Source organism: Dermacentor variabilis, chromosome 3, assembly GCF_050947875.1.
Source record: "Dermacentor variabilis isolate Ectoservices chromosome 3, ASM5094787v1, whole genome shotgun sequence".
NCBI classification, from domain to species: domain Eukaryota; kingdom Metazoa; phylum Arthropoda; class Arachnida; order Ixodida; family Ixodidae; genus Dermacentor; species Dermacentor variabilis.
In genome coordinates this window covers 22,978,406-23,002,639 of record NC_134570.1, presented here as the reverse complement: position 1 = coordinate 23,002,639, position 24,234 = coordinate 22,978,406, and the positions used below count along the sequence as shown (strand labels likewise).

At 45.7% G+C, this 24,234-nt stretch overlaps 1 protein-coding gene across 2 annotated transcripts in view; it reads right to left on the bottom strand.

The window, feature by feature from the left end:
• Nucleotides 1–24,234, bottom strand: part of ari-1 (E3 ubiquitin-protein ligase ariadne-1) — a 44,300-nt gene that overhangs the window by 11,361 nt on the left and 8,705 nt on the right. For both annotated transcript variants that reach the window (XM_075684484.1, XM_075684485.1), the window contains exons 4-9: nt 23,367–23,438; nt 22,410–22,625; nt 21,627–21,733; nt 13,365–13,479; nt 9,170–9,619; nt 3,011–3,123 (exon numbers count right to left, since the gene is read on the bottom strand). In XM_075684484.1, the coding sequence (XP_075540599.1) occupies nt 3,011–3,123; nt 9,170–9,619; nt 13,365–13,479; nt 21,627–21,733; nt 22,410–22,625; nt 23,367–23,438 (1,073 nt within the window). The remainder of the gene's footprint in view (nt 1–3,010; nt 3,124–9,169; nt 9,620–13,364; nt 13,480–21,626; nt 21,734–22,409; nt 22,626–23,366; nt 23,439–24,234) is intronic.

Here is a 24,234-nt window from a genome sequence, read left to right as displayed (position 1 = left end):
CGCTAGCGTCGGCGGCGTGCTTTCTTGAGCGAGGTGATGGTGGCGGTAGTGTGTTTGAACATGTCAACATGCTAAGCCTTTTCGCAAGTCTTTTTTCTTAATGGCATTCGTCGGTACGAGAGCCACGTGGTCTGCATCCTGGGAGAGCGAGGCTGAGCGCCCGCAGATCAGTGGCAAGCCTGAAGCGAGTGAGTACGGAAGCCTCGTGGGTGATCCGAATTTCTTATGTAAATAGCTTCTTCTATCTCTTTGACTCGGATGAAGTCGCGGCTCTGGGAGCCGGGTGGCCGCGGGCCACGGGTGCCACTACGGGCTGACTGGTATTGCGGCCTGGCACCGGGCGCTCCGACACCGTCTGGGACGGTGGGCGCCGTCAACTCGGATGCTTTGTGCACCGAGCGGAGTAGGACCACCTCACAGAGCTAACGTCTCCTCGCGGCTGCCTGTATTGCGCTCATTTTGGGTGTTGTTTTTGGATGCCGGTTGTTGTCAGGGTAGCGACGCTTTAGGCCTAAGGCTTTACGGAGCTGCCTGTCGCACGTGGAGGGACACAACCTGGTGGACCGTGGCGTTGAGGTGTTGCAATTCGCTTCCCTCATTCTATTTAGCCTCGCACGAACTGAAATTACTCGTTCGACTCAAGAAAGCGAGCTTCGTTCACGTGAACTTAGCATCTGAGTAGCTGCCCGATCTTTTGCTAGCCGAGTTGAACATCGTACCACGTGGGCGATGCGCATGCATAATTCCTCTCCCTTGCACTACTTTAGTGTTTGCCGAGTGTGTTGAGTTTACGCAGCGTGATTGGAGTCACCCCTGGTTTGCCGTCACCTGCACATCGTCTGCTGCTGCCCCGGACTACGATTGAGCCACCCCGGGCGATGGTGATGCTGTGGCCAGTTCGGCGCCGCGACTTCGGCGGCCTCCTGCCTCCAGCTCACAACCTTCAGCGGCGGACAAAAGGGCCGGCGGTCACCGACAGCTACGGCGGCTCTTCCCAGCAGGGCGCGTCGGCGCGAGCGACGCTTGTTCGTACCGACTACTGCGTCGTCGTCTCCGGAGTCCTGGCCTGGCATCGCGCCGTCGAGTCTGCAAAGCTGCCGCTGTGACCGGCGGACGCCAGCGGTGCACCCAAGGACAATGTCGGCTCGGATGCTATGGACAGTGTGGACATTTCTTCGGCGCGATCACTGTTTAATGTTCTACCTTGTTTGCGAAGCACAGTTTGATGTTAGACCGTGTCACATGTCTCGCCGGAATATGTAGTGATTTAAGGTTGGGGGGATGTGGGACTCTCACGCCTCCCCTGAGATCTAGTTTTCCCGCATGGCTCGTCTCCTGCAGGGCGGCTTCGCCCGCTGCGTGGCCTGGCGCCCGCGGCGGTCGGGTGGTACAAGCGCGGTGCGAGAGATGGCGCGAGCGTCGCGCCGCTGCGGGGTTACTCGGGCGCCGGGTGACAAGGCGCTCGGTCTCTCTTGGGGGTTCGGGAAGCAAGCGTGCCGCACGTGCAGCGACCCTCTTCCCCGGCGGGTCGGCGCGCGGCGAGGACGTCCCGCGCGCGCGGCGACCCATGCTTCTGCGAGACCGCCTCGCGTGGCCGCCTTCGAACGCGCCACGATTCGCGTGACCATACACGCGAAGGCGTTGGGATCCAGCATGGGGCGAACATATTCGCTCGCTTCCGGTCGCGGTGAGTCAGATTTCTAGATTTGTCGCGCGCCCATCGGCATGTTTTGTGGATAGCAACTCGGCTAGCAGGCATTGATTTATGAAAGGTGCAATAAATGCCCTTGTGATTGTTTGCACTACTGTGTTGTCGTACCTTTGTCCCAAGAGTACGGGTGTGAGAGACCCCACACGTTTCACCATTATTCTACACGCCTCCAACACCACACGCCACGGCTCGTGAGCCAACAAATTAAAAAGGTCCATTGTAGCTGTTTCGAGAAGACATACGAGCCGTAAGTGGTTGTGCATTCTAAGAGGGGTTCTATCTTATCGTATGCATGCCCTCATGCGACTGGTCAGAATCATGCTTTTGTCAGCAAAAGCACAATTTTGACCAATCACACAAGGGTGAGTGCAGTTCACTTTCTGAACTGCTAGTGAAATCACAGCAGAGTTTCACTTTACCGCCTGCATATCGACTTTTCCCGAATGTGGCGACACCATACCCAAGAAAGTGAACAGCCAATTCCGCATCACAGGACAGGCATTTCGGAACAACTCAGTATTCGGAGAGGCCGCATATTATCACCAAGAAAAGGTCTCCCTTATCTAACAGGCTATGCAATTGAAGGAGAGAGAGAGTTGAAGAGATGAGTCCAGTACATATTGCAGATCTAAAAACGTATTGCCTGCCTGACAATTCTGTGCCTCACACCATGTACGGACATTGACTCTGCACTTATTTTGAGTTCCTAGGTTAGTGTGCATGTCTGGATATTGCCGGTGATGGGTTCTCATGCGGTTGTTTACCCATCTGGGCCATAGATCGTACACTACCCGCCTGAAGCGCCTACTAGCTGCAATGCAGGAGAAGTATGAGGCATCTCTTGCTGGCTGCTGGGAGAAGAACCGGTCGTTGGGCACGGCATGGTCCCAGCTCTCGTCATGCACTCAGACTGCCTAGCGGTCAGAGCTTGCCTGGTTTTATGGGAAGATTAAATTTTTGACGTACTGATCTCGGTGTCTTCCATGAGGGCCAAGTCCGAGATCTCAGGTTCCAGCAAGGTAAACTTGCTTAGTTGCTAGACAAGTTTCTAGACACAGCGTCATAAATATCCTAGTCAAATATTGCTGTACATGCAGCTGAGAGCCCCTTTTCAAACCACAGCCACTTTTACTTTTCATACTGCTGGCATAGGATGACAAAGGGGAATTTACACACACTCATGCACAGCAGACATGGCCAATGAGCCAGGTGGAAAAGGTCAGCACTTCATAACACCATGTCCAGCAAAAGCTACAGATGCATTGCCATCACTAATATTGGCAAGCAGAAAACACATACCTGTACTTGTCCTGCACTTTCTGCTTGATGTCAAGAAGGTTAGCCTGTGTTATGTCCCGCTCCAGGTACTCGGACAATTTTTCGGTGGCACTCTCCAGGTCCCGTTGATTGTCCTGGACAAAGCAATCACCTGTGAGAACTTTGGGAGGAGTAAGGACATCAGATTCTCGTGTCCTTGTTTATTTTATTTTCGTAGACAGCTGTCAATTTGGTGATCACAGTATGAAGCCTCAATTTATAGAGTATACAAGAAAGTTAATCATCCTTTGAACTGGACAGTGTAAATTGCATACATAATGCAGCATGACTATGCTTTTCAAGTGACATCATGGCAATTGGAGGTGGTAACTGTAGTGAACAAAGCGGAACCGTTTGTCACATTCAGGCACTTTATTGCCACATATTTTATACTGGCCAGCAGAATAACAAAATGGACAAATAAGTAGGGTCAGTTGTCAGGAACGTTAGTAGGGTTAGAAATGCCCACTACTCTACATCCCCCCTGTCGAAAAGGTGGACTAGTTACAGACTAACTATACAGGTCCAGCCTCTTTGTCATCAAACGTGTTATACCGATCAAGTATACCGAGGACAGTGACGTGGAGACCCTGCATGCACCATCCCTTGGTCGTCTGCATTTGGCAAGGAAGGCACAAGTTCGCAGGGAGCCGCCTCAGGAGGAACCCCACCAGCAGGCTGAGAACCCAAGAGTTTTTCCGCACTGTCAGTTGTCTCCGGCACTGGAGTGGCACTTTCGAACCAGGTGCCCCGCTACAACCAGCAAACGGAAAACGCACATGACAGTTCCGCTGAATCACACCTTTCGGCATTTCCACCATGTAGCCTCGCCGATGCTAACCACGACTCGGCACCCAAGCGGCACAATGGGCAACTTTCACCCAGACATTCTGGCCAGGTAGACCCAGTAGCAGTTGAGCACAGTGGTGACAGTTGTAGTCCGTGGTCTCCGTGCACCTAGCAGCTTTGTCATGCTCTTTGAAGGCCCTGTGGTTGGGCAGTTCTGAAGTTAGATGGTCACAAATTTTTGGCAAACAGGTGCGCAGGTGACAACGCATCAAAAGCTGAGCTGGACTTAAGCCTGAACCAGGAGCGTACCTGTACATTAGCAGAGCCATGTGAAAGTCAGTTTCTTCCACAGTTCCTTCACCGTTCGAACTGCACATTCCACTTCCCCATTTGACTGGGGGAAAATGGGGCTATTCGTGCAATGAGTAAAGCCATATGTCAACGCAAAGTGCGCAAATTCTTTCAACGAAAACTGTGGTCCATTGTTGCCCTAAAGAGTTTCAGGTACGCCAATTGGAGCCATACCTTTAATGCAGTAATGACTACTTCCTTGACGTTCCGCACAGAATCAATTACTTCCAAAAACCGTGAATAGCAGTGAACTACTAATAGGAAGTGCTGACCTTCAATGTGAAAGATGTCTGCCCCCACTTGTTGCCAAGAGAGATCTGGGGCAGCCGTCCGTATCATGGTTTCTGTCCTCTGCTGTCTCACAGTTGCACAATGTTCATAGTTTTCAACTACTTCCTCGATTCTGTGGCTTATTCCAGATGACTGGCACCATAGCGACTGGCATGCTCTCGCCTTAGACCAAGCCACTCTGAGATGACCCCCATGAAACAGCACTCCACTTAGAAGGCTGCAAAAACAACCAGTCGGCCTCCTTTCAGCAGATGTGAGTCAGCAAGCAAAAGTTCATTGCGGTGTTTTCACTACCCTGCCAAGTTTACAGGTAGCCTTGTTCTAAACAGCCAACCATATGGCGAATTCCATTGGGAGAACAGGAGCACTCAAAAGCACGCTGAAAGTGCTCTTTCCAGGCGCGGCGTGTTTCATTGGTCGAACAGGAGTGGGAGCGCCGTCATCCAGTGGTAGAACAAGAGCAGTTTCGCTGCGCCGAGAGCAGCCGGGAGCAGTCCGCACTGCTCTCGCCTGAAAAGCGGAGTACCGAGGAAGTCACGTGATCTAAACGTCATATCCTCCTCATTTTGCTTCAGCAGGCGAGCGCGGCGGCAATGGCGGCAACCAAGCGTAGGCACTGTTTTGGCCCCAGTGACTTTGACGTCGTTAATATGAACGGGCTTAACGATTCAGCGAGAGATACCAACATTTCTAGTACACCTTGCTTCTCTTCGGATGCGCGGGAAACAGTGGCAGCAAAGCGTCTTCGCCTTGCTGAAGTGCTCGAGACGCTCGACGGTGACAGCAGCGACAGCATCTGGATCTCAACTTCGGATTCGAGTTGTAGTTCTACGAACGACACTAGTAGCGATGACGACTACGAAATGTACGCGGCGATCTCTCAAGAGCTATTTGTGTTGCCGGAGGAAAGACCAAAAGTGGACTCGTACATTGGAAAGACTGTTTCTTCATACTCCGACGAGGAGGTGCGTTGTTCAGCTTCCGAGGGAAGTCAGATCGTTAAAGTGCCCGTTTTTCTTTCTAGTTCAAAAGAAATTTCCGCATCACGCGGCGACTTCCCCTGAATAATAGAAAGCAGGATGCGCTGTGCTTCAGAATCCATTTCGGATAATCTTGCAGGCGGAAACGTTGCGGGATGCGTCGGCGTTGCACAAATGCACGCTGTACGCTGCGGCGAACCGGTGAACGTCCGACGACCACAACACGGTTACACGTGTTTTGCCGCTCTCCCGCAGAGAATGCTGGGACGTCGATTGCTTGTGTCACGTGGTACATTTCTCCTCACACGTCCCCCTCCCACCTGCTCTCCGGATCAACGCCGCATTCCAGTGGCGGGTCGAGTGTTCCTGCTCTCACTGCGCTGCCACCCGACTCCGCACTGCTCGGCTCTCTACTCCTGTTCTCCCAATGGAATTCACCAATAGTTGCAGAACTTCGCCAAGGTAGAGCAGGCACCATCAGACGCTTGATGCCTTCTCCTTGTTTCCAAGTAATGGGCACACTATTGCCAATGGCTGCCATGACCACTTGCATGTAGCTTTCAAGGGAAGCAATAGCAGTGTCCAAAGAGGGAAGCGGAACCCTTGACAATCTGTTGGCAGTATCTAGCAGCTTGCCTGGAATGTACAGTACCTTGAGCTTACATTGCAGGCGCTGTATCCTGGGTGATAGCAGATCCACCTCTATGTCACCCAGAAGTGTTCTTAAGGGCTGATGGCCTGCTTCAATGACGAATTGGAGGCCTCAAAGAAATTTGTAAAAGCGCTGGATGACCCACGTGAGAGCTAAGGCCTCCTTTCCCATCTGGCTGTATCTCTGCTCAGTCTTCATGAGCAAGCGTGAAGCAAAGGCTGCAGCACGTCTTTTGCACCTTGGCTGATCCTGCATCAGGACCACTCCGAGCCTGAAAGAACTTGCATCAGCGGAGACCTCCATTGTGCGTGTTCGGTGATAGCAAGCCTGCTGATAGCAGCAGGTTTCGAAGAAAGTAGACCTTTTAATTTTTCAAAGGCTCCTTGCGGAGGTGTCCCCCACAACCAAGCTGTCCGCTTGCACAGAAATTCTCGAATCAGGGCCAACATGTCTGACAGATGTGGCAAGAATCTTGCGACATGATTTACCACTCCCATGAATATTCAGACACCTCCGGCAGTCACAGGTGGTTCCATCTTCTGAACAGTTCAATTTTAGCTGGGTCTGGCGAGATGCCATCTGCAGAGACTACAACACCCACGAATTTTATATTGGACACACCGAACTTGCACTTTTCCTTATTTAGGGTAAGCCATGCCCGGCGTAACAGGTTTAACATTTTGCCGAGTCTTCTGTCCTGCTCTTCTCAGTTACGGCCAAACACCAGAATATCATTAATCATGTTAACCATGCCTTGCTGCACCTCCGAAATGCAGGAAATCCTGCGCTGAAAGCACTCAGGTGCAGACATAATGCAGCAAAACCAGTACCTAACGAAAGGTGTTATGAACATGGTAAGTTCGTGGCTCCATTCCACCTGTTTGACCTGGTGAGAACTAGATGAAGCATCCAGCTTTGGAAAGACCTTCGCCACTGTGAGGAGTCTCAGAACTTGTTCAAGCGTCAATAGAATGTGTTCAAATTGGTCAAGTTCACTCATATGTGGTATGTACCAGTCCTTCCACACCACCACCAGGCCAGTGCACTATCAAGTGTTGGGTTTGTGTTCCATCAATCATGCCCCATGTTTCCAATCTGTTGAGCTTGGATTTTAAGACAAGGCACAATGGGATAGGTATCCTTCTTGATGTGCATAAGAAAAATGGAATAGCCCCTGGCTCTATACTGATCTCGTATGGTTCCTTCAGCATGCCAGGAGCTTCGAACAGCTCTTGAGCGAGGCCTTCGGTGGTAGACTTCTCGTCCTGAGTCATACTTTCTGCAAATTTGATGACTTGCAGTGGTTGGTTGAACGGCTGGAAAACCCAGCGGAAGCATCATTTGCGAATACACCATGTACATTTTCTGCTCCTCCGTTTGGTCCCTCCATCTCAAGGTAGCCCAGAAGGTGCCCAAAACCATCAGCGACTGCCCTCCGGGACCCGTTAGCTCAGCTTCTTTAGGATTGAGACACATAGGAATTCAAGGGAATGTGCTTGGTACAACAGAAATTCCCGTGCCACTATGGACCTTGAACTTTAGCCGTATCCCATTGACTTCCACGTCAACATACTTGGCTTGGGGCAGATTGGCTGAGCCAACCTCATTCAGCGCTACAGCTGACACTGAATAATGCATGGCACACCACCACAAAGTGGCCATCTTTTTCAGCACTTGCTGCAGAGAGCAAGTCGAGCTGGGCATTCCGTTGTTGGGTGGGATGCTCTGCCATAAAATTAACGCCCACAGCCTGAGGCTGGAGGTGATCAAGCTTTGGCTGCTGCGGAAGGCGTTTGCTGCAGGCAATTTGTCTTTGCTTTTGCAGCATCCACGCAGATGGACGAAGTCGCCAAACTCATGCCAAGGGAGTCATGCGCAATACGCTCCTTCTCAGCGACCCCCTGTTGATGCACCTGTATCAAAGCTTCTTTGAGACTGAGCTTTGTGCACCTGCACAACTTGTCGGAGAGCTTGCTGTCACACAAGCTGACAACGAGAGGTTCGCGTACAAGTCTCTCCTCGACTTCTGTGGAAGTGTAGTTGCAGTGTCAGGCCCCCCCATGCTCGGCTCAGCATAAAAAAAAAAAAAAAAGAAACAGTCACTCTACTGCAGCCGCACAGTCACCACTCATGCGTTGCCATTCCAGTACAATTTCAAAATTTTTGTGCCACCCCTGCCAACTCTCGTAAATGATTAACTGAACAGGTCTAATCGAATAAGTCGATTAAATGAAAGGTGCACACCGACGAAGATTAATCATTTTGTGGCTACATTTAATCAATTAATTATTAATCAATATTACCAACTCCACATCACTTAGCTACACCCCTGCCTCCTGTTTTTCCATGTGTGTCTTGTTTCCTTTAACCTTTGCGAGCTGCGCTAATTCAAGAAAACATCATGGAATAGTTTGAACTCATCCAAACTGCCGCACTTGTGAACGCTACTAACAGAACTTTTCTACGCGAGAAAACATAAAGCATAAGGCAAGATTGGCGGTATCACTGTTGAAATATTGAACCAGCCTCTCATGATGTGTACCCACCAATTATAATTGGTCAATATTACTCTATAACTAATAACTTAAAGACAATTAGTTCATAACATTAGAATATAAACAAACACATGATTTGGCCAGTTTCACAGAATTTTACCACAGAGCTCACTGATCCTCTCCGAGCCATTTGGCTGGCGTATTTGCCTAGCTATTTGCAGGAGTGCGGTCAGCAGCATCTAGCAGAGCATGGCTTCCCAAGTCCTCTGCTCCCAGAGATGGCATAACGTTCTTAAATGATTGAAATTGAGGAAAAGATTTATTGCCCTCAATTGCAGTTTCCTCAGAGCCTAGCGACTCGTCCCATGGCAGAGCAAACGTTGAGCAGTTTTCAGAACTTTAATAATTCTGTCCAGATTTAATAGTATCTGGTGTTAGTGTCTTCTTCCACATTAATAATTACTAGTAGCCTGGCCAATAAGGTATTAGGAATATGGAAATTCCTTGTTGTTCGGTAAGGGTTTCAAAAGTTTCTGAACTCGGGAACTGCTGCATTTGGGGAGGATACAAGGGGAGTTCTTACCTCAAATATAACAGACTGGTTGTTCTTGCGCAAGTAGTATGCGAACACGTAGGTGTACATGAGTGTCTGACGACACTGGCACAGCACGTCTACTGCCTTCTTGAGGAACTGCACCTCGATCCAGGACATGTTGTGCTGCTGCATCTCCTCCATTTTCTCCTTGACGGCCGCATACAGCTTGTGTTCAAACTTGAGGCTCTGCATGTGGTTCAGGTAGCGGTTGCAGTAGAAGAGGTAGCGCTGTAGTGCCGCCCGCGACCGCTCCTGTGCGTCCCGCGCTGCGCGTGCCTCCTCCTCGTCGTAGCGGTTGCAGTTGTACCACGATGAGCCGTGTGGCTCCCAGGGACCCAGGCAGACCCAGCAGAAGTCAGCCTTGCAATTTTGGTTCTTGCACACCATGTGGTTACAGCCACCGTCCTTCTCGATAGTCACGCTGCACCGCGGGCACTCCTGCATGTAGAGACCTTGTGTTTTGGCCTTGTGCTTTAGCAAACTGCTTTACCCAGCTGAAATGACTGCACTGTATGATATGAACAACTCAGGGGAAGGCTTTGGACTAAAGTTAATCATCCCCAACCCTGAGTGCACTAGAATATTGTCATTACCACCGGATATGTTTAATCTGATGCAATAGCTTGGCACGCACTGATGAAGAACTGCTAATAAAAAGCAAATGAATCCACATGTCAATTCATTTGTCCAGTGTAAGGAAGTCATTCTTTTGGCACGTAAAAATGTTGTGCTGTCTAGCCGATGCCGTGGTAAACTGGTGCACCTAAGCTGCTAAATTATTGTACTCATTACGGTGCGACATTCTTGGCGATCACTTGACTTATCAGTAGGGTGCGTGATACAAAATAGTAGATTTAGAATCGAGTGGAATCAAGAAAGAAAGAAAGCCAAATATAAAATCAAATATCGAATATTTAAAATTTTTTTGCTAAATTTAATGTTTACAAATTTTGGGCCTGAAAATATGGCATTGAACATTCTTGGGAGTTTCCTAGCATTGCATAACCAGAATGTAGCAAGCTATCAGTAACTTACATACCTAGAAATCAAGATACACAGTACGGTCTACTATTATTAAAGGGAACGCCAAATTAGTATGCCAGCACTGATAACAGCTCAGTTCTTGTATATGAAAGTTTGGAAATATTTTTTATCAATAGAATTTCTGTTGAATAGAATCAAGTGCTTTTTTCCCTCTAAAATTAAAGAATTGGTGACGTAATATTGTATTAAGTACCAATGAGCTTCTCATTTTAATAGTGTACCTGTGTTTTGTGGCAATCTTATTTTTTTCATAGAAAGCTTTGCTTTTCAGTTTTTCTGCAGAATACAGAAGGGCTATCCCAACTTTACGGCAGATGGATTATCATAAGGCCAATCTGTGGGACAGACGAAAGGACTGTGCATCATGTGACTTCATGACAGCTCTGTGCAGCCGGCACCGATGATAAAGAGCAGGCACCATCCATGGCGTTTTATTGTCAAGTTCGGCGTGATTTGGCACCAGTCAAGAACTCTGGAATCTGGAGGGTCACAGCAAGTTTTCATGACGCTCGCTTCCCCCTTCCCTTTCCATGTTCATCTGCCATCCGCACAAACGCATACAGCTGGTCATGACACTGTTACGTCCTCCATGTAAATCCAAAGCTTGTCTTATGACGGGCTTATCGAAGCTACAAAAAGAGATGGATGTGTCGCGAAGATGTGCCGCACTCACTTTAATTTTCTAGGCGGTTTGTCGATTTTTTTATGCATTATGCAGCTGCTGAGCAAGGATGTGCGCAACTTTAGTCGTTGACGCCCAATGAAACAGCACTGATTAGGCCTAATAGCTTAGGCCTAATAGCTTAGGCCTAATAGCTTAGGCCTAAAAGGCAGATGTGCTAACAGGCTGCAAGCTGTCGCGAAATGGCTGCCACTAATGTGTTCGTGCATGTGGCTTATAAGTGATCGTTCTCGAGATACGGCGTATAGGTTAGATTGATGGCAGTTGAAGTGGTGTGAAGCTTGTTGCTGCGTATCCAACGTGATCTGCGTGCATGTCAGCGGCTAATTGGCCTGATCCACGGCGCAAGAAACATTTAGGAGAGGAAACTCCGCTGTTTGCGGCGACCAGAAAAGGTCACAAGCCCGTGGATCCGTTATCGTGCTGGCGGCCTGGAAAGAAATTACCGCCGTTGAGAGCGCGCCGGTGCCCGGGCGCTGCATTTTTTTTTTCGCCGCGGCTTCTACGACGCGCTGCATGGCGCCGCCACTGTATATGGCCCCGTCGGCGCATACAACAATTGTGACTTTATCTGGTCGCCCGCGCTCGCTCGCGCTGACGGGAGTTTCACCTCCTAAAATGTCTTACTCCGTGGCCTGATCTTCCCTCATGCTTTTGCACTTTAGAAAATACATGATGCTTTTGTTGCAGTTATTTCTTTCTGCGTTGCGTTGTCATTCCGGCTGGTCCCGCTGACCTGGACGAACCTTGTACCGACAGAGGCGGACCCAGCCGACACAGTGCCATTCTGTGAATTGTGGCTTTTGGGTGCTGTGTATGCAATCCCCACATCGGGCCAACTTCGGGGAGCGCTCGCAGTGACAAAGTGCACTACTGCATTAGCCAGGGTGGTCTATTCGCAGCGCGCTCAGCACTTCTTCACTTCTTTTTCAGAGAAAACGAAGTGAAATGCTAGCTTGGGCGGCATCGAGCATGAGAGGCTCTGTGGTGCACGCGACATGTGGCACTGCACGAGTCCCTACATTGAAAGTATCGCATACACAAAAAATTTAATAGTAGATACATATTCGATTCACGAAATGAATTCTTTGAACGTCCGCTGTTCGATTTGGTGATATTTCAGTAACCGCCCACCCCTACCTATAAGTGTTTTATTAGCAAAAAAAAAGCCAAATTATTTACTCTGGTGCCCAGCAACAAGCGTTGTGTCAAATTGAAGGCTTGCAGGTGCACGGCTGGCACACACGAAGAGCTCGTAGGCTAAGCGATCACAAAGAACACAAAAGTACTCCTTAACTTGGCTGTGTATATGCAATAGTTTATAACAGCAATGCTTAAGGTGCTAGGAGTTAGTATTCTGCTGTTTACATCTCCTTCCCGCATGCTAGTATACATGGCACTCGACTAAGACGCAGCATGTTGTGTGCACAGAGTGCAGGAAACGGCAGTGTAGGTAGTGTGTCGTGGCGAGGCAGCACCAGTAGGGTTCGATATATCCATTTGTAATAAATTTTTGCTTCTAAAATTAGATTTAAAATGCATATGTCTGTATGAAAATTTCAAGGGAAATTATGATCATGTCATTATATCCGTTAGTTCATTATAATCTGTTCATTAGATGAGGTTTGACTGTGTATGCAAAGGATATTATGGGAGAACCAAGAATTATTATAAGGACCTAATTCCAGAGAAGATAGTTTTTTTGTGCAGCTGTGGCCAAGCCAATTTGAAGACAGAAACAATGGTGAACAGCCCATGCACCCATTACCCCCAAAAAATGTGCTCACTGCCAGCACTGAGTGAGTGCACAATAGTGACCAACGTAGCAGCTGCTCTGTTCAGGTGTCTCTGAGGGGCACAGCGAAGAAGTGTCCGCAACATTAGGACATTGCCCAGCGGTGAAATGCTTTACCCACGAAGTGAACACTGCACATAACGGAGCATCTGAATATTGCAATATACTGCCTTTGCAGACCCCATCTCTGGGTGACAGTTCAAACCACTTTGAACATTTGTTTCATATCAATACAAGCATGCCCTGTTCAAAATTTTGAAGGATTTTCCTTTAATTCAACGTTTTGCACAAACCAAAATCTACACGTAGAGAAAATGAAGATAACAAAAACTGCACATATGAGATGAAATAAATACCAAAGAGTTTAGATCAGCTATGCTCGCCATCTAAGCTAGCTCTGTTGCTACCATACTGAGATCAGCCATGTCGGCAAGCTCTGTTTGCTGTGATCCTGCACGTGTAACAAGGGGCAGTGGGTCACTCTGTCATGTAAAGAAATAATCTCTTCCCAATTACTCTCTTTGCAAATTTATCAACAGATTTCATAGGACATAAACTGCATGCTGGGGTCTTTGACTAAACGCACAAGTGGTCAATGTGCAGTCCCAGGAATGGTGGTAGTGACAAGTATGATCGCCGCATACAAGAAGGCAGAAACTTGCCTTGGTGTTTGCTGCTATCCAGTTGGACGTTTCACTGTCGTCGTCACACTTTTTCTGCCACTTCTTGAGCAGGTGGCACTTGACAGGGTCATGCCAGTTTTCACCGCAAGCGAAACTGCGCAGGTACACCTGGTGTCAAGACACTATTCACACCCATGGCCTTTAAAGGCACACCAAGGAGAAACACTACACCAGTTAAGACTGAAGTGTTCTTTCAAAACTTAAATTTTGTTAACGTCATAGGATAGAATGAATACTAAAAGAAAAAAAAAATATGAAGGTCAAAGTTTCATTTCTCAACCTCCACACCGAAACTGGGCCACTACATCTGTGTGACGTCACAAATTTGAACGTATTTTCTCGTACTGCTTGGGCCATTGTATTAACGTAAAGGTTCTTGAACCTTGCTTGGTTCAGTCGCTCGCTCTTTTCAGAATACAATGCAATCAATTTTTACCAATGAATGCTTAATAGGCCCAACAAGGTGCCATCAAAATTCATGATGTCATAGCGAGCTGGAACAGGAATATTAAGGTGGTGGCACCATTTTTACTTCAGTTTTGCACCTTTTCTGGCTTATGAAGCCTTTTCTCATGGCAAGAGCATTTTTCCTTTCCTTTTCTCTTTTTTTTTTCATTGTAGAAGGATAATTTACTAACACAGCTCATATTTTTTTTTTGAGTCCCTTTACAGGTATACCAAACAAAATGTTAGGTTAGATCATGGAGCAAGAAACATTTAGGAGTGGAAACTCCGCTGTTTGCGGCGACCAGAAAAAGTCACCAGCCCGCGGAGCCATTATCGTGCTGGCGGCCTGGAAAGAAATTACCGCCGTTGAGAGCGCACTGCAGCGGCCTGCCCGGGCGCTGCATTTTTTTTTTTTTTTCGCTGCGGCTTCTCCGATGGGCCGCATGGCGCCGCCACTGTATATGGCCCCGTCGGCGCATACAACAATTGTGACCTTATCTGGTCGCCCGCACTCGCTCGCGCTGACGGGAGTTTCCCCACCTAAATGTCTCACTCCGTGGGTTAGATTAAATAAAATTTAAGACATCTGTGTTTTGCAGGTCTTGCCTGAGGCAAATATGGGTGCTCGAAAGAACGCTTGCCCCAACCCCATTCCACACAGTTCACGATAAGTGCAATACAGGGATGGAAGCGGCCAAGGAAGCTTTGGAGCAGCAAATGTGGCACGTTGGAGCAGGTTTGGAGCGTGAATTGTCCATTTTGGAGCAGCAAATACGTGTTTTGGAGCAGCTTCGTGAAGGTCAATATTCGTGAAATACAGTCATATGAAGAAAAGGTGTTACTTATTTGACTTTGCAGAAAACTCTCAAATTATGGCAGGTCAGTTCTGCGGATGTCCGTAAGAACAGCAAAATTCATAACTGGGAAATATTGTCATCCACCTGACTTCAGCATGAAGCTACGAAAGAAAACCATACAGGTTTCTCAGAAAGCTTCATTAAGTTACATACCGGACGCGCCAACTAAATGTGTCCAATAAAATAATAACCGAAGGCTTTCAGTGAACTGTGCCCACTCTATGCTGATAGGCTTGTGTCAATGCTAGTCGAGTTTCTTTTTTCTTTTTTTTTTTTCATTGTGAACAAGCAAGTAATATTTAATTTTAATGAACTAATATTTATGACCTTACTTATTCAATTAAGTGTCAATGCAACGGTTGTCAAATATGTCGAGCAATTACTAAAAACAGCGTATAACCCTTTCCATTGGGTGAGGAGGAAAGAGGGCGCGGCGTGGCGCTGCTTGAAAGTATTGCTGTCGTGTGCTGAGGAACGATTTCAAGATGTTTTAGATCGCACTTTGTGAAATTTACGCAATGTCCATTGATATAAGGGCGTCGGGGAAGCCTTTCGGTGCATTAGTAACTACAGTACGCGGAAATATCTCTTTGGGGAGCAAACATGCGATGCACATTATCAGCTGTGGTGTGTTTATGTGTTGTGAACTATCTTGCGTATATTGGTTTTAATTCAACGAAGAAAACCGGCATGTCTCTGTATTAGCAGCATCAAATGGTAACTCTGCCCATTATCTGACTGCTTGGCGTAAGGACTAAAAGAAAGAGCGCATGCTCGTGCACGGCCAACCTAACGCAACCACAAGACATCTAAGCGGCAGGCGCTATCAAATATTTGTGATACACTGGCATCATTCTCACGCATTTCAAGTCTAGTAGGCTTGAAATCCCTTTATGTCTATGCTAGCCTCCTGCATGAGGCCAATGGTGCTGCTCAACACACCGATCACTGATACATATATAAGCTATATCACAAGAAGCCAACAAACACTGACACCAAGGACAACATAGGGGAAATTACTTTTGCTTAATAAATGAAATAAAGAAATGATTAATTAATGGAAATGAAAGTGGATGAAAAAACAACTTGCCGCAGGTGGGGAACGATCCCACAACCTTCACATTTCGCGTGCATTTGTTGGCTTCTTGTTATATGACTAATAAATATCGGCCCCTCAGTCAACCCCCTTTCTTCCCTTTTAATATATAAGCTATGTGCTTCAGCATTGCCTTTTTGCCCTGTAAAGCCATAATATCCGAAACAGATTGCATAAAAAAAATGCGATGACTATTTTTGAGGACAAAATTTCCGTAATACGTGTGCCGTAGAGAACAAAACGAACACAACCGAAAAAAAAATTTGGTTATCATCCTCTTTCCCGAAAAAGAAAGAGAAAATGGGCTAACGCCGCAGTGCGACTTTGCATAGTCATGCTGCACAATGTTTATAGATCTATAAACATTGATGCCACATGCTTGGACCATGTGCTATATAGAACAAAGATATCTCTGATCCAGCACCTACCACTGCGTAGGATGCTCGCGCAGTTCGTAAACAGTCGCTTTGCTGGACAATAGTTCACAGTGCAAGGTATGCTGTTATTACTAACCAAAACTATGTTATTCATGGGTGGAAACTTCATCCACTGAACCAAGTAGTCATGTAATGTAATCTGCTGCTAACAGTTTGAACGCTTGTCAAAGTAAAACAGCACAGATCCAATCGTAGCAGAACGGTACCCACGCTGTTATGATCCTCGCGTATGTTTCATTGCTCCTAAACCACAGCTTAGAACTAGAGGATAATATTGCAATAAGGTCACATTAAAGAATGGAACTTTCAGAAATACACAATTTATCTCCGAGGCTGATTGTAGGCTCAAACACACGCAGACACATCGTGCTGCTTGCTCTGTCTGCCTCAATGCCAGCAGAAAGTCCAGCTGTGCCAACTTGAACCACTGCAGTACGTCCCACAGAACCGTTTTCCACGTAGAAGTTGCCACGTCATACTAAATATACTGCATGAGTGCGAAAACAAACGCCAGAAACTACCGCCGAGCGTATACCTGCCATGCAAAACGGAGCACTCGCCCAAACCAGCCTGCCAACTGCCCATAGATGGTGTCACAGCGTGGCAACATGGTGGCACCCATGAAAAAACTGTCTATATAGCGACCTAGGTCTTGTGTAGTCCTCCTTTAAAAAAAAGCAAGAAAAAGCCTGCAAAAATTTAAAAAAAGAACATCAAAACCTTCCACGTGACAACGAGTCCCACACCAGTAATGTAAGTGGTCTCAGACGTAAACATCATCATCAGCTCACTGTGTTTATTACGAACATGCAAACCTGGGCCCCCTCTATAAATGGTTTGGAAAGCGAACTGCTACAAGGATCGCGCTACTTCGGCAAGAAAGGAGCACAGCCACTCGTTCCCAGTGCCCCTATTTGACAAGGTTTGCGTAAAGATTGATGTAATTTTTGATGCGCCGGAGCGTTGTCACGGCCACAATGGGCTTTTTCTTGTTTTTTTTTATTTATTTTATGGGATTTTTTCTCATTAAAAAAGTTTTCATGAATCCTGGGTTATTTTAAATGCTGTTATTCGTCATTTCTCAATGTCATCCCCAACTTTTTAATTGGCATCTCATTGATTACATAAATTTATAAATTTAGCTAATTAAGCACATTCATGCACAATGAACGAAAAGTATTCACAGTGGGCACCATGAACAACACCCATCAAGGTACAGTGAGCACCGCTCACGTAGTGCCCTCAGGTAATTTTTAATTCTTGGCCACCTTCAGTTAAGATAGCACAATACCACACAATAAATGTGAAGCTGACGTACTGGTCAATGCACATTCGGCAAAATTTAAGATCGCTTGCCAAAAAAAAGCTATAATATATTTTTGAAAAAAAAAAATAAAGGGATATAAATGTTCACTGGCTTTCCAGTTGGCGTCAGTGACCAATATTTTGAATAAGCTTGACTATTTGGGCTTATTTGCGGTTCCACCACAGGCGCCATAAAGCCAGTGTATAACAGCAACTGATACTTTGCGCATCGCACAATGGTTTATTATAATTTTTGTACTCGATCTGCGCAAGTCACGTCGTGGACATCGTTGCCATGAAAGCAATTTCAGAGATTTCTGGTTTCGCCGAACATTTAATTATTACCACAACTTGGCCGCTAAGTTTGACTAAATATGAAACTTTGCATCCTTGGCTTACGCTCCGTGGCTGCAAGAGCCCAATTCTGGGTGGTGCGGCCGGGCAGAATGTTGTGTAGCCCGAGTGCACATTTAAATGACGATTTCAACTGCCATTGGATATTTGTGACCAAGAAGTTTCATGAAAGCAAGCAGGTCGTTTGTTGGTGTGCTGCACTACCATCCCGGTAACCGGACGTGGTGCACATGCAAAATAGATTTGGAACGTCACATGCATGCTGTCTGCCCTTTAATCAACGCAGATGTACCAATAGGGCACCAAACCGAGTGCTAGAATGCATAACGAAACGGATGAGCTACATGCTGAGCAGACTGTGCGAACTTATTCATTCAGAGCGGCTTTCATTCCCGACTGTCCCATGAAATATACACGTATAATATAAAATAATAATATAATATCATATATTATATATTATTATAATATAATAATAATAGGGATGAAAATGTACTCCCACGTTTATACGCAAATACATAACGCTTTTATAAAACATTCGTAATGCATTGTATAGCACAAGATAGTTTTGGTTTTCTTGTAGCCTAGTTGCAATTATGCCACTAAACACACCCACACTCCGAAGTCGCCAACGCTGACATGGATTGCTTAGGCTTGGACTGCAGGGCTAAAAGCTAGCCAAAGCATGTCTATGGCTGCGTGGTTGTCACTGAATGCGCACATCCTGCTAAGTTTAGCAACTTCATTCGAAATTAGTGTTTTGGCGCAGGTTGGCGCAGCTCAATGGTTTGGCGCAAGATGGCGCAATTGTCACAGCACTTCCATCCCTGGAAATACAGAAATTCACCAAATATACTAAAATACTATAAGACCAAAACTGTCCTTACAAATTCTTCATTAAACACAAGAAAACATAATTTGTATGATATGTTCTAAAGCGAAGAACAATGTGTGGCACGTAGCACTATTAATAACAGTCAAACTGTCTTAACATATGAAAAACATAATGGGGCAGCAAATAATGTAGTTTTCTAGAACATGACCAAACAAGTGAATTTAGCATGGTCAGAAACAAACTTCATCAGGTAGCCCCTGCACACAAGTTTAAATTTTCCTGGTGGCTAGTTACAGTTCAGTACTTGGATGTTTAACAGCTGCATGATTTCAAAGTATAATGTCCATTTCCCATACTTAGCCTTGACTATGCACACCAAACCTTTATAATACAACAATAAGTGGACAACTAATCTAAAACTGAAGCTTGGTATGTCAGGAAACAACATAAAATAAGATAGGTGCCAACAAAGCTGAACTTTCCCCATGAGCTCTCTATACACCAAAAGACAGCTACAAATCTCCCCATCTCACTAACAAGAAGGAACCAAACATGTGAAAATACTGCCACAGATGGTTGTGGTACATGCAGCAGTACACGAACCACAACACGACATGCAAACCCACAACAACAAGCAAGCCCACAACAGCAGTGCTGCTGTTTGTGGGCTTGCGTATACTTATCCATCTATCGTTGCAGCGTTGTCATGCTACTTGCCCTTTAAATATATCCGCTGTACTATATATGTTTTTTTTTTGTGTGTGTAACAATATGTTAACTGTGCCATCGCCGCTGACATCAATGACCGATTGATTTCTGCAAAACAAGCTCTTTATGTGCATACACCAATTATTTTACTGTGAAAATCTGCATTCATCTTTTTTTATTGAAACATGCAGTCTTTCCTTCACAGCAATCCAGCAACACAAATTCAGTATTAAATAAGGACACTGTTACTACCGTCCAATTTGTACTACTTTGAAAGCACTAAAAGCTAGAAAGAATTAAGTAAACTCAAAAAAATATCTTATGACACTCTGCCAGCAGCTTAGAAAGCTCATTAATACACATTTTGCTTAATATTGTGCTCTTGAGCAATAAGATGCACTACATAAATAGTTCATTACCACTTGTGTACATTAAAGGGCCACTAAAGGCAAATATTAAGTTAAGCTAAAGTGATAGGTTAATGCTCAAGAATGTCTAAGGCATCAATATTATAACGAAAAGCACTTTTAACTGGAGAACACAAGTTAAGGCTCCCAAGAAACATTCAAGTACTAGCCCAATGACATAGGCATTCCTCCTTGTAATGCTGTCACTAGTATTTCTCCATTTATAAAAACTTGCAGTTTCACCCGAAAGGAAAAGCAATGATTGCAATAGCACATTAGCAGACAGCCACACGAAGTAAGGATAGTAGCCTTATTGGCCATATAAACCAGTAAGCGTAGGCACACTAACTAAATTGATAAGCATAGTGTTATGCATGCACAAGCAAACGAACACATGTGACTCAATGACCGCAGAAACTCGCTGTCAAAACCCTGGCGTGAGGGAACGCAACAGCAGCGAGTAAAGTGAAAGTCACACTGTCTATTGGTTCGCAAAGTGAGCACCGAGAACAGACAGCATGCACAAAGCTGCAAGCCACCGATGCACCTAGACTCTGCCAGCAACACAAATCGCTACTGCCCCCCCCCCCCCCATGCCTGGCAACGTTGGGTGCCTTGTGCACGACAGAATACAGCGTGCTTCCTCCCTTTGTTCATCTTTCGAATAGGTGGGATTGAGCCATGATCGTCGGCTCCCCTTACACGCCTTCACTCATAAATACAGCGTAGGGCATGCGGCGACAGTGTTATTGCCCTTGGACTTTAAACTGAACTACACGGCGATGCTGATCACAGAAATGTACTTGGAGTGTCCATATAATTGCTACTGCAATAATAAAAAGATTATTGCAGCAAAGTATCAGACAGAAGAAAATGCTATTTGAACAGTTCTATTCAATTTAAGAAAAAAAATCATTAACCTTACCCTCAACAATAACGCAGGTGGTCAAAAGGCTTTGTTATCGCTTCACTATGCACTGCTCGTACTTTTATGTTCTACTAGTTTCATTATCACACAGTGCTGCGCTGGTTTTGCTGGCTTGTGAAATTCACACACTCATTCACACAAGTTCACCCTATCACATGGACTCGCCATTCTCTGCTACTGCGAGTAGAAGAGAATGCCATGTCAGTGTGATGTCGGGGGTTGCCCGAACAGTCTCCGTCACTTGACCAAGAGCAGCTGCAGCGGTGAATCCAACATTCTGTCTTGGCTCAGTTTCTCCATGGCCGTGCATTTGTGTTTTTTGCAACAAACCATAGCACCATCTGTCAGGCGCCGTTTCACTCACTGATGGCAGTAAAGGGCAGTAATGGTGTATGCAATGGCATTGCAATTGCAATTGCAAACCTCACGAGCTCTGTGAGGTTTCTGTAAGGACATTTTAACAGTCCACATTGGCTTAATATTTGCTTTAGTTGCCCTTTAGGTCAGTGTAGTGATGTGCTATGTCCAATAGTAACCTTCCTGCACACAACCAGCAATGGAAGAATTCAGTCAGAAGGTGAAGCAACAGTGAGTTTGATGCAGATAACAAATCTAATACCAAGCATTATCTTTAGGCTAGTAGCACTTCACACTTAAAATGGTATCTTGCACAGTCTGAAGACAAACAAGAATTCAGAGTTTGCAGCCATATGAGGCTTGCAGTCACAACAGGTTTGTGGTAAACAATGCATCATAGTTTCAGGGTGCAACATGCAACAAGCTAAGCATGCAAACCGGCTTCTGTGTGCCACATGAAAAACCCTCAAGGACAATGTTATGAATAGCCCCGTTATTGACAACATGACTCACCAAAAGGTGTGGCCACATGAGCACGTGACTGGCTGTGTATCCACATACTGCACCTTGATGGCGTTGTTGCACTCAGGTTGAGGACACCACCGCAACAACCGGTTACACTGGCATAGAAAGAGCTGGTCAGTTAGTCCCCATGGTCAACTACAGTATGGCTACTCAGTAATGACAAAAACCATGTTGCTCGTCTACTCACTGGATGATGATAAATAACTAGACTTCAGCGCAAATCAGACAACAGTAATAATGCGTTTTGCTGAGCGGTATGATTAAGCACAGATGCACAGAAAGACTAACTGTTGAGCATAGCATAGCTGTTGAGGACAATCAGCACACACACACACAAAAATAAAGGAAAAGACACATACACAGGCAGAAAGGACGAACACAAGCACTACCTACAACAGGATAAACTTTACATTACTAGTATACATCTTGCCATGCATGCACACAAAATGTATGCAATATCACAATCCTGCCCTTGATGTCTGCGCATCAAAGGCAGGATTCTTGAGCACTGATACATTGTGTTTTTCAAGACAGATGTGAGCAACATACAGTCAGTTTGGCTGCAAAACGACAAAAAAGCCAAATGGGTGCACCGTTACTCTCTGCTCAAATAACTCAGTAGCGGAATGATCGCAGTGTTCTGACTTCTGCGGCTGGCACAGATGCCGTTCCTACAGAGTGCCTGTGTGCAATTTGTTAGGATCCTTCCTACTGAGCAGTGCAGACCACAAACATTCAGCTAAAGCTCTAATTTTGTGCTTAAGAACTCACCTCAACGAAGCTGTTGGTGATGAGGTGCTGGTATTTGAGCTTCACCTTGGGGTCTGACAGCAACTTCATTACTGTCTGGTCGTCCACAAGGATGTCGCAGCCGTGGGCGGCACATGAGATCGTCTGGCCCATGCCCTCCTCCATAATTTTGGTGGTCAGGTAGAAGTTCCAACACTCGGTGCAGAACCGGTGGTCACAGGCTAACCCAGTCATCATCTGTGCATGACACGCCACACTGGAGCCCCTCTAAACATTCTACGGGAACTCTATTCGGATCTGCCAGATAGCCGACAGGCTGGAATACCCATGCACGAGCACTTCACAAATCGAAATGCACTCAACTGGCACCTCAGTTATATGGTTTAGGTAAATATTGCCATGACAAACTATCAGCGCAAACAATGCTCTGTAAGATGATGTTTGAAACAAAATTTAGATGGAAGCTCGGGTTAATAACATCCATGGTTGTGACAAAACTTTCTAATTGTGATTAAAAAATGCATAGTGTTACAGTGAATGTGCAGAAAAAAATTTTCAGTACAAAGCCATGACATGTTTCGTGCAACATGAGCACAGAAACTTCATGCCATTACACTCAGGAAGGAGCTCAGAAAGTTTCAACTGGCAGCTTTCAATGACGAAAGAGAGACACTGAAGTGTTTTATAACTACAATATAAATTTTGGCTTCATCAATTAGTACAATCACACATTAGTAATTTTGTGCAGTAAAATATGACACCACCATTTGTTAGGACCCAAATTCCAAGTCTGCCAAAAGCACTCATGTCAGCTTCAATTTTGCACACACTGACTTACTGTGTATCACGGAGTCACAATTTGTGAACTTGTGCTCAGTGCACACTGAAGAGCCCAAGCATAGTTTCACCCTATCAAGCATGCGTTCGTCAGTGTGAGCTCCATGAGCGGAGGCCACTAGTAAGGTTGTGGCAACTCACCGAGCTGGGAAGGTCGCGCAGGCAAATTTCACAGTCTTCCATGCCATGGGCTGCCGAAGAAACTTGTCTCTTCTGTGAAGATGGGGAAACATGGCCACACAATAATGCAGTTATCCTCCAAATCACAGTACAATGATGCCTCACTAAAGAAGCCAAATTTAATTTAAAAAATGGAGGGGAGAGAGGGGTGCCAAATAGAAAAGATACCAGCACGATAACATCCCATGCACAATTTTTTTGAAGACAAAATATTTTTTTGAAAATCTCTCTAAAAGTATCGTCAACTCAACATACAAGAATTATTTTCCTTCAAACAAGATGCCTAATTTCAAAATGCATCAAAAATTAGTACTTACTCCTCTAAAAAACTTGCTAAAAATATGCCCACCTAAGCATTGCTGTGAAAACCATTCCATGTCCTTAAAGTGCTCAAATTAAATGCAGACTGGGAAAGAATACTTTGGCTACTACCCCTTAAGAAGACAGACACACCATTTTATTTTCCTGGAATTCCACAACATAACAGGAACTGAATTTCACCTGAGCTAACCTGTAATAGTTGCTTTACTTCTCTAAGCCTCATTACAGATTTCTCCGATTTCAGCATCACACAATTATCTCAATTCCACTCCTCCATCACTCCTTGTTGCCAGAAAGCACGGAGCAAGCTTTAAGTAGAGCTTTATGCAATTATACTTTGTCAGCACTTTCATTTTCATATTGTTGAGCAAAGCTCATCAAGTTTGGCCATGTTGGCTTGTTTTACTACTAGCTTAACATAATACAATACATTTAAACAAGTAGTTTCCAGCTCTTCCATAATAAACTTGCTCCCCCATCAAGGACAAAATAGCTTAACAAGAAATAC